General features: G+C 40.5%; 1 protein-coding gene across 4 annotated transcripts; it reads right to left on the bottom strand.

Moving 5' to 3' along the window:
* Window positions 1-1,473: 1,473 nt before the first annotated feature.
* Window positions 1,474-10,253, bottom strand: sgk2b (serum/glucocorticoid regulated kinase 2b). 4 transcript variants are annotated; one of them, XM_017452703.3, is made up of 12 exons: window positions 10,055-10,253; window positions 9,815-9,890; window positions 9,169-9,235; window positions 7,781-7,821; window positions 7,630-7,687; window positions 7,389-7,472; window positions 7,116-7,247; window positions 6,847-6,959; window positions 5,717-5,936; window positions 5,431-5,586; window positions 5,251-5,340; window positions 1,474-3,286 (listed from the first exon to the last, which is right to left on the bottom strand). In XM_017452703.3, the coding sequence occupies exons 1-12, from the start codon at window positions 10,116-10,118 to the stop codon at window positions 3,143-3,145; spliced, it is 1,245 nt and encodes a 414-aa protein (XP_017308192.1). In that variant the 5' UTR covers window positions 10,119-10,253; the 3' UTR covers window positions 1,474-3,142. The 4 variants fall into 4 exon arrangements, with proteins under 4 accessions (XP_017308192.1, XP_017308193.1, XP_017308194.1 ...); XM_017452704.3 differs by having other exon boundaries at window positions 7,781-7,818; window positions 10,055-10,252; XM_017452705.3 differs by having other exon boundaries at window positions 9,169-9,232; window positions 10,055-10,252.
* Between the last annotated feature and the right edge of the window lie 862 nt (window positions 10,254-11,115).

The raw sequence follows: 11,115 nt of genomic DNA, 5'->3' as shown, positions 1-11,115 counted from the left end.
ATCTGACTACACAGTTTTACTCATACATACAGCATAAAGACATCAGGGCACAAACCCGACTACATCAATAACATCAGCTGAAACATTTGCATTCCGTGTGTGTGGAGTTGGGAAGTTATTTTGAAGTTAGTGTTGCATTTCCACCTCACATTTCCAGGTTACTCGATTTGATCCTGAGCTTAGGTGACTGTGTGGTGTTTCCGTGCATGTTCTCACTGTGTCCACATGGGTTTTGTCCAGGTTCTCAGGTTTCCTCCCACCAATGAAAAACATGCCAGTAGGTGGATTAGCTACACTAAATTACCCTTAGGCATGAAAGAGTATGTAAATGTGTGTGTGTGTGTGTGTGTGTGTGTGTGTGTGTGTGTGTGTGTGTGTGTGTGTGTGTGTGTATGTATGTTGCCTTGCGATGGACTGGGAATCCTTCTGTGGTGTATTCCTACCTTATGGACAGTGTTCACAGGATGGGCCCCAGAGCCACCGCAACCCTGAGCAAGATAAAGTGATTACTGAATATAAATCCATTTTATAGTGAAATTATTTCCAGTTGTTTGCTCTGAGAGACAGGGGGCAACATAGCATGCTGTGGAGGCAGAAAAGATTCCTCCAAACATGTTATATGAGCACCTTACTAGAATGAGTGGCTAATGGTGCTCCTGGATATTAGACCTTGGACAGGACTGGCAGAATTGTTCAGAATGTTGTCTAAATCTGTTGTCATCCTCTTCTCTGTCACAGAGTAAACTTTTCAGCCATGTGGTCCTCCAGACAGTGGTGCTGAACAGGATGAACATAAGAGGCTGGACTAGACAGGGACCACACAGTGACCTTAGGCTGCAGCACAAGGCAGGAATCACACTCCCCCCTGCTTGGTGAAAGAGCAGTGGACAGCACTCTGTAGACTGTATGCTGGATGACATGTTTTCAACTCTCAACTGCTTATTACAGGGTTACTCTAAAAATTCACTTGACAGTAGCCTATAGCATAAGTCAACTGTGATAACCTTTTGATTTAATTTAGTTTGAGACTATGTTGTCCTGCCCTACCAAGATCTATGGTTTTGGCTATTGTCAGATGAAAAACAGTTGCAATGTCTTGTCATGGGCAGTAGAGGGAGCCCAAATGGAGACCCCACAAAAGGCCTTTCCTTCACTTACAATGGGACCAGGAATTAGTCACTGCCTAATTTTTCCTTCCTTATATTTATTTTCCAGCCATCATCATATGCCCTAGGGACTTAGGGAACAAACCTTGACCAGAAAAAAAAGCAGAGCTAACACACACAATAGCCTACACTTTCAATATAATTGAAACAATTCATTTGTTTGGTAATCAATTTGGTTCCTGGGTGTGTCTGAGACACCACTGTTTTAATTCACAATGATGATCTTATTTTATACACAATATCATGAAGCCACTTGGCCACCATATTGGTACTTCCTATGAGTGCTATAAAGCAAGGGTCACGAACATTTCAATAGCAATAACTTTATTTAGGTCCATAGACAACTCAAAAACAAAACATATATACAACAAACAATAAGTAACATGTTGCAATATGGAATAAATTGTGCAGGCCTTTCAACTTTGAGGTTGAGTTGGTTGTATGTGTTGTGTTGTGTGTGTGTGTGTGTGTGTGTGTGTGTGTGTGTGTGTGTGTGGACTCGTCCAAAATCTGCAGAAGTTATGTGCTCTTTTCCATCTCTATCTCACGTGCCATCATGACAGAAACTGTAATTAATTTTGCATGCTCTACAGGAAACTGACCTCTAGTGATATGTCTAAATTTTTAACCATGATATGTTGGTAAAGGGTGAGACACCTGCCAAGCCACATTTTTGTCAAAGACCCAAGTGTCACTCGTGATCCATCAGTTCCTGACCACTGCTATAAAGTGACTGATAGTCATCTTTGAATATAATGTAAACCTATTGCAAAAAACAATGTTAACTTGCTAGTAAGGCAACTTAATAATATTGGGATGGCCTGCTCTTATTTGCTCTGTCACTCACTTCAAAAGTTAAATGATTCTGTCATATTACATCCATCCATCCATCTTCTATACCACTTATCCTTCCTTCAGGGTCATAGGAAACCTGGAGCCTATCCCAGGGAGCATCAGGCACAAGGCGGGGTACACCCTGGACAGTGGGCCAATCCATCACAGGGAACAATCACATACACAGTCACACCCATTCATACAGACAGTTTGGATATGCCAATCAGCCTACCTGACCTACTGTCTTTGGACTGGGGGAGGAAACCGGAGTACCCTGGAGGTGTGAGGCGAACATGCTAACCACTAAGCCACCGTGCACTCATATTACATAAGAAAATAAATTTAGATTGGGTCTGTGCAATCACTGGACGTCTAGGAGGACACCTAATTTCAGGGCTTATGTGTTGATGGAGCAATGGCTTCAGTTGTGCACCCCCTGTCACCGATCTAGGTTAGGTTTTGATGAAAAATATAACATGATAATGTTATACTAGTAGGCTCTTTCAAATCCATAAAATATGAGTTGAAAATGCCAATGGGATCACGATTACAAGAATCCAGGGATCACAGATCATTTTATTTTAAGTAAATGTTCAATTGCTAAACTTTTTTTTTTTTTAGGCGGCCTAGGAACAAACATAAGGTAAGTTTCCAGGCTCTTTAATATCAACTTGGAACACTGAAAAAAAGTCAGTGTTACATAATTTCTTTTATGTGCACAACATTAGGATAGTAAAAATAAATAAATTGATGAATAAATAAATTAAATGATGTAACAAATAATTGCTGAATTTATGTACAATTTTGTAAATATATAAAATATCACTTGACAATCATCCAAAAGTAAATGCAAGATAAAATACACAAATATAAAAAAAATCTAAATAAAATGAACATAGATTCACTGATTTCAGGACTAAAAAGAAACTGAAGAAACAGTGCAACAGCAACGCAATGGTCCGAATGGCATCCAGAAAATAATACATAAATGAAAATAATAAAAAGAAACTTTGCACTTGAACTTTTAGGTAAATGTGCATATCCACTCCGAGGTATAATCACAAGTCAGTTTTCCAGTAGGCAGGCTTGATTTCAGTTTGTTGATCACATATCTGAGCATTGTGATTAGAGTATCTGATTATCTACGTGGAAATTAATGAGATGTTTTCATTCACATAGCTGAAGCCAGGGAAGGTTACCCCAGCCTCCTCACACACATTCAGAGATTCTGGGACGGGAAGTCTTGTGAATGCAGGGTTAATATTTGTCAGGTCATCAGGGCCAGACTGAATAGAATAAAGAGAAATAAACAAACTTGCATAACTTTTCTTTAAGGGGTTTTAAGAGAATTTTGGGAAAATGTTGCTAAAACGTGCTCCTATTTATTTTGATTACATACATCACTACAACCCCAATTCCAAAAAAGTTGGGACAGTATGGAAAGGCAAAAAAAATAAACAAAAAATTCAATTCATTCTGTACTATATTGAAAACACATCATTAACACATTATTTGATGTTTTACTTTTTGAATTTAATTTATTTTTGAAAATATACACTCATTTCAAATCTGATGACTGCAACACTCCAAAAAAGTTGGGACAATCAACTGTTTACCACTGTGTAACATCACTTTTCTTTTAATAACACTTATTAAACGTTTGGGACTGAAGACACCAGTTGGTTAAGTTTAGAAAGCGAAACTTTCCCACATGCATCCATTAGGAATTTTTTCAGCTGTGCAACTGTATGGGGCCTTCGTTGGATTATTTTGGCTGCAGGACTGCAGGCAGGCCATGCTAGTACCTGCACTCTCTGCTTACGCAACCATGTGCTTGTAATCCAGGCAGAATGTGGTTTGGCGTTGTCCTGCTCTGGATGGCACCATATGTTTCTACAAAATGTGTACATATCTTTCTGCATTAATGGTGCTCTCACAGATATGCCAGTTACTCCATACCATGACAGATGCTGGCTTTTGGACCTGATGCTGATAACAGCTTGGCTGGTCCTTTTCCTCTTTGGCCCGGAGAACACAGCGTTTGTTTTGTCCAAAACCTATTTGAAATGTTGACTCGCCGGACCACAAAACATGATTCCACTGTTCTACTGTCCATCTCAGATGAGACCGAGCCCAGAGAAGTCAGCGGCGCTTCTGGACAGTGTTGATGTTTGGCTTCTGCTTTGCATAGTAAAGCCTTAACTTGCATCTGCGGATGCAGCGGAGAATGGTGTCGACTGACAAAAGGTTTACCAAAGTATTCCCGAGCCCATGTCAGGATATCCAGTACAGACTCATGACGGTTTTTAAAGACAGTGACGTCTGAGGGGATCGGAGATCACGTGCATTCAGAAGTTGTTTTCGGCCTTGCCCTTTACGCACCGAGATTTGACTGGATTCCTTGAATCTTTTAATCATCTGAGATGTGCACTGTAGAAGGTGAAATGCCCAAAATCCTACTGAATTGTCTTTGGGGAATGTTGTTCTCAAAGTGTTGGATTATTCACCGATGCATCTGTTGGCAGATTGGTGAGCCTCGATCCATCCTTGCTCTCGAAGGACTAGGCTTTTTTTGGAGGCTCCTTATATATTATGATTAAACGATTGCCTCACCTGTTTCACATCACCTTCTTATTTCAGCTTGTCACACCACTATTAGTCCTAAATTACCCGTGTCCCAACTTTTTTGGAACGTGTTGCATGCGTCAATTTCAAAAGAAACGTTTATCTTCAAAGAACTATGCAGCTGATTAGGTAAAACATCAAAAACCTTGTCTTTATATATATATTTTTTAATACAAGTCAAAGTACATTTACAAATCACTCCATCCATTCATCTTCTACACCGTTTATCCTTCCTTCAGGGTCATGGGGAACGTGGAGCCTATCCCAGGGAGCATCGGGCACAAGGCGGGGTACACTCTGGACAGGGTGCCAATCCATCGCAGAGCACAATCACATACACATTCACACACCCATGCCAATCAGCCTACCATGCATTTCTTTGGACTGGGGGAGTAAACTGGCATACACAGAGGAAACCCCTGCAGCATGAGAACCCCTGGAGAACATGAAAACTCCACACACAGAGCCATGGTGGGAATCGAACCCCCGCCCCTGGAGGTGTGAGGCAAACGTCCTAACCACTAAGCCACTGTGCGCCCCAAATCCACTTTGTTTTTATTAGCATTTTCCATACTGTCCCAACTTTTTCAGAATTGGGGTTATACATATGCTGATCAGGACTCACCAGTGAGGGAACGAAGGGAGGTGGGATTTTCTTTGCCACAAGGTCATCCCACTGGATAGAGGAAAAGAATGAGTGCCGCTTCAGCTCATCCTAAAAGGAGATGTAAACAATGTTACTTAGCCAATGAGTAAATGTGTAGCTATTATTGTTGTCGTTGTGTGTGTGTGTGCGTAAATTTACCATATCATGTTTAGCTCCTAGTCTCTTAGATCTGTCTTTGTTTAGCAGGCTTTTAAGAAAATCTCTTCCAGCCTTGGACACTCCAGCCTTAAGGACCAGCGGTTGATAAATTATATTGCCTAACATCTTAATGTGGTCTGCACTGTAAAAGGGTGGCTAAAGACAGAGACAGATGTCCATTAGTTGCACTTCTCTCTAGACAAATTTATCTTTAATGTACATGCATCTCATTTCCTGCCCAGCATGTGGTTTATTCACCTGCTGGGATTTTTTTTTTTTAACTCACCAGACCATAAAGCATTTCATGCAGAACAGCTCCAAGCCCCCACCAGTCCACGGTACGGTCGTACTCGTGCTGCTGGAGAACCTCGGGCGCCAGGTATTCAGGAGTTCCACAAAAGGTTTTGGTGGTTGCACGTCCCACAATGCCCTCTTTACACAAGCCAAAGTCTGTTAGGACCACGTGGCCTTCAGAATCGAGCAAGATGTTCTCCGGCTTCAGGTCTCTTTAGCATGCAAGAACAGGTATGTGAACTCATTGTGGGTGTATACAAATCTATTGCACCTACTTTTTGCATACATAAGTGCTTCTCAGCGTTTATGTAATTGTGTGTATGTGTTATGGCACGACAGTGTTTAGTTCAGTCCAACTGTCCTCAAAACAGCCTATACTCAGAGTTGGCAATTTTAGTCCAAATGTTTCATTAATATTTGCGTGGGGAAATTTGTGCATATCATGAGATGGACTAAGCATGTGCTTAAGTTGATTTTCTCTGTGCTCCATTCAGATTATTCAAATTACCAGCGTGTAGTTCACACCTCCAAGGTTACCACATTTTTCCTAGGTAGAAATGTCAGAGATGGGTTTTTTTTTTCAATAGCGTCTAGACCACCACCTTTAAACACAAGCACCTTCCTTTAAACCTAATGAAATCAGGGATAAAAAATGCAGACTAACATTTCCCCCTTTGTGGTCAAATGTAATACAAAGCAATATTAAAGCAAGAGAATTTTGAGCAAATATTGTGAGAAATATAATAATCTAGTATATTGTCCATACATTGCTACATAAAGTCATAATTGCAATTCCCTCATTAAACAAAGCAAATTTGGTTTATAAATTCACCTTTTAAAATAGCACTTGATGCAGCACATTCTATAATGTTGCTGTGTGCTGACGCCTCAACTCTGAATGCGGCCCAATGACCGGAAAACATGATGATTCTAACACTGAGAGGAATGTCTGCTGGTCTCCATGAGGACACATACGTTTTATACAAAATGCATCTTGAATTTGAAAAACTAAAAAAAAATTTAAGATTAATGTAAGACTTCAGTTTGGGCATTAAAGGATTTAGGTAGCATAATGTATTTCAGTTAATTGCCCGATAGTAATACAAGTGTGTGTGTGTTTACCTGTAGATAATATGCAGTGAATGCAAGTATCCTAGTGCACTGGCCATTTCTGCAGCATAGAATCTGGCTCTGGGCTCCCTGAACACACGCTCTTTTTGGAGGTGGTAAAAGAGCTGCGAACACACACACACACACACACACACACACACACACACACACACACACATTTTTGAACATCTGATTGTAAGTATTGAAACCAAGTAATGCCACATTTTATTATGATCCTGATGTGTGTGTGTGTGTGTGTGTGTGTGTGTGTGTGTGCACACCTCTCCACCACTTGCATAGTCCAACACTAGACAGAGCCTCTCTTTGGTCTGAAAGCTGAAGTGTAGTCTCACCAAGAACGGATGATTCAGAGTTTTCACTAGCACGTTTCGCTCACATATGATGTTTCCTTCCTGTTAGAAACAGCAGAGTCAAAATACACGCGCGCACACACACATGCTTGCGTACGCACACACGCCCACGTGCACACACTCGTACACGCGCACACACACACGCGCGTCCATGCACACATACACACGCACAGTGAAACTCACCGCTTCTTTTTTCAGGATGATGTGCTTCTGTAAAACTTTGACTGCATAGTATCTATTGTTCTCCTTATATTTTGCTAAAAGAACCTAGGGATGGAGAAACCCAAAAACCTGTTCAAATCTATTAAAATGGATTCTGACTAAATGAATTAGAAATGCTTTTATCACTTAACAAATACAAGACATTTATTGTGCACGGAACTCAAATCATAATTGATATACATTCAAAGAAGAATGTTTTTACCTTGCTAAAACTGCCTGTCCCAATCACCTTCAAGTAGTCAAAATCTGCTGCTGAAACCCTGCACCCATAGAAAGAAATATGAATGTGTGTGTATGTGTATTAGCCTATATATGTCCTTCATGCACAAATACACAGTTTATAGCCTACTTACTGAGGCCTTTGCAGCTTCCGTCCTGTACTGGCGAAGCACTGCTTTTAGAGAACAGAACGAAAATGAACTTAGATGAGGATGATTTCAAATGGAAGACATTATCTTGTGCATTGTATATGAGTAGTGATTCCATTTGATATTTCAGCCCAGCTGTCCACTTACATGTCTGCAATACTACAGGTGCATCTCAAAAAATTTGAATATCATGGAAAAGTTAATTTTTCTCCGTAATTTAATTCAAAAAGTGTAACTTTCATATATTCTGGATTCATTACATAAAGTGAAATATTTCAAGCCTTTTTTTGTTTTAATCTTGATGATTACAACTTACAGCTCGTGGAAATCAAAAATCCAGGATCTCAAAATATGTGAATAAAGAATTTATAATACAGAAATGTCAACCTGAGAAGAGCTCTAATCAGCTAATTAACTCAAAATACCTGCAAAGGTTTCCTGAGCCTTTAATCTCTGAAATGCAAAATGAATTTTGCATTTAATTTGGAAATCAAGGTCCCAGAGTCTGGAGGAATATTGGAGAGGCACAGAATCCAAGCTGCTTGAAGTCCAGTGTGAAGTTTCTAGTCAGTGATGATTTGGGTGTCATGTCATCTGCTGGTGATTGTCCACTGTGTTTTCTCAAGTCGAGAGTCAATGCAGCATCTACCAGGAGATTTTAGAGAACTTCATGCTTCCATCTGCTGCCAAGCTTTATGGAGATGATTTCCAGCAGGACTTGGCACCTGCCCACAGTGCCAAAACTACTAGTAACTGGTTTGCTGACCATGGTATTACTGTGCTTGACTGGCCAGCCAACTCGCCTGACCTGAACCCCATAGAGAATCTATGGGAGACACCAGACCCAACAATACAGATGAGCTGAAGGCCGCTATCAAAGCAACCTGGGTTTCCAGAACACCTCAGCAGTGCCACAAGCTGCTTGCCTCCATGCCACACTGCACTGATGCAGTAATTCATGCAAAAGGATTAAAGCCCAGACCAAGTATTAAGTGCATAAATTAAAATACTTTTCAGAAGGTCGACATTTCTGCATTATAAATTCTTTATTAGAATATTTTGAGATACTGGATTTTTGATTTCCATGAGCTGTAAGCAGTAATCATCGAGATTAAAACAAAAAAAGGCTTGAAATATTTCACTTTATGTGTAACGAATCGAGAATATATGAAAGTTCCACTTTTTTCAAATTAAATTTTGATAATGAACGTTTCCACGATATTCTAATGTTTTGAGATGCACCTGTATACATCCATTGACTCTTGTATGTAAAACTGAACCTCATATGTTTCCATGTCTACGTCAACTGCAACTAAAATTTGATACGTCTTCACAGTAAAGAGAGCTGAGGGGATCCTGTGAGTCTCACTTACTGCAGCTGCTGCAGATTCATCAGACAAACTGGCTTCTGGTCTCAGAAAACACTCTGAATGTGTACTGCTGGCAGAGACAGAAACCTACTATTAGTGCAAACCAGCAAAATGCAAGACATTATATTTTAACTGGTGTAGTTAATGCCATTGTTTAAGAATTACCTTGCATACCATATTTTAAGCATGCAAAAATAATTAAACACTTTCTCTCTATTGCCTGTGATATAGTACACCAACTTTCCTGTTATGAATTAAAACTCAAATGGCTCCCTATTGGCATATAGTGCCCTAAGTAGGGTGTATAAGCCCTAGTTAGGAACTAGACAGCCACAGTGAAGTCGGCCTAGGTCATACTCTCATAGTATAAACTGCAGTAGTCATTAAGCAGCAGCAAGCATCAAAACCATACTGGACACACTAAAGACTGTAGAAGCATTTACTTCACTCCCTATGTAGTGCACTTGAAGGGAGCAGCAACTCATTTGGGACTACGCCCAGGTCGTGTTCTTTAAAGCTAAGGAATCTGACCCTAAAAGCCAAGTTAAGGAAAAGGCACATTAACACGTCTATATTATACCGCGATATTCAGCGTTACATAATAAAACTGAAAGGATTGTATTGATAAGAGGATTAAAATAAATCTTACTGCTGATAGACTGGAATTCGGGTCCCAAGCTTCTGTAGCAGGTCAGTCGAGCCATGTTTTCTCTCTCTGATTAAAGCTATAAATGTAATGAAGCAGTAAAAGGCTTTTTAAAACCTGACAGTTCGCATAAAAGACCAAAAAACAACTTCGCTAGTTGATAAAGTTCACAAGTTAAAGTTTAAAACAAGGATGTAAAACGTTTTAGAAGTTTAAACAAATAAACCCGGGTTTTTAACGTACCAGCAAAGTATGAGATTATCCCCTTCATTTTAGCGGATGTAGGACTCCTGCTCTTTTTCACCATACTGAGGTTCAGCTGGAGCGCTTGCAGGCTCTGAATAAACTCGCGCGCTCTGGCAGCTGTACCGGTCTGCTCTGGTTAAACACAGCGGCTCCTGATGAAACGGTTATTTTCTGCAGCGCACGTGGACATTCGATGAACCCATGACGTCAAATGGGTTCGAGTAGTTACTCCCCCCCCCCCCCTGCTGCAGGGGTTCTCTCCGGGTACTCTCCGGTTTCCTCCCCCAGTTCAAAGCCATGCGTCGTAAGCCGACTGGCATTTCCAAAGTGTCCGTAGTGTATAAATGGGTGCGTGAGTGTGTGTAATCTGCGATGGGTTGGCACCTTGTCCAGGATCTCCCCTGTCTTGTTCCCTGAGTCCCCTGGGATAGGCTCCAGGCTCCCCGGGACCCTGTGTAGAATAAGCGGTACAGAAGATGGATGGTCGGATAATAATAACAATAATAATAATAATAATAATAATAATAATAATAATAATAATACATTTATTCGTTTTCAGTAAGTGTTTTACCCTGGTCAAGGTGGTCTTGGAGCCATAGCTGTTTCCCTGGAACACTGGGATACCAGCCCATTGTAGGGCACCATGTATACCCATTCACACACCTATTCACACTTGGGGTCATCTTATAGCCACCAGTTTTTGTGAGTTGGGAGGAAACTGTATGTATGTATCTGTGTGTGTCGAGGGAGATATTTTTAATACATATAATTAGAATATTGCCCTGTTCTAAACAGAGCACTTGCAGTCACGTGGTCCTTATCACATTCATGGCTTCAGAAGGGTGCTCATAAGCACCCTCTATGCACCCTTACTACTAAGTGAGGACCAATTACAGTGAATGGGTTTGTTAAGAGGAGAGAGCAGCAAGGCATATGAATCCTACAGTGTATATTGTTATTTATTTAACTTGTACTGCAGGAGTATAAGGAGTATTGCATTTGGTTTACTCCTTGTATGAAACAAAGCAAGCAGAGTAATCGATTAAACTGAGTATAAT

Source organism: Ictalurus punctatus, chromosome 23, assembly GCF_001660625.3.
Source record: "Ictalurus punctatus breed USDA103 chromosome 23, Coco_2.0, whole genome shotgun sequence".
Taxonomy (NCBI): Eukaryota; Metazoa; Chordata; class Actinopteri; order Siluriformes; family Ictaluridae; genus Ictalurus; species Ictalurus punctatus.
The sequence above is the reverse complement of the archived record's forward strand: the minus strand, read 5'-3'. Positions and strand labels throughout refer to the sequence as shown.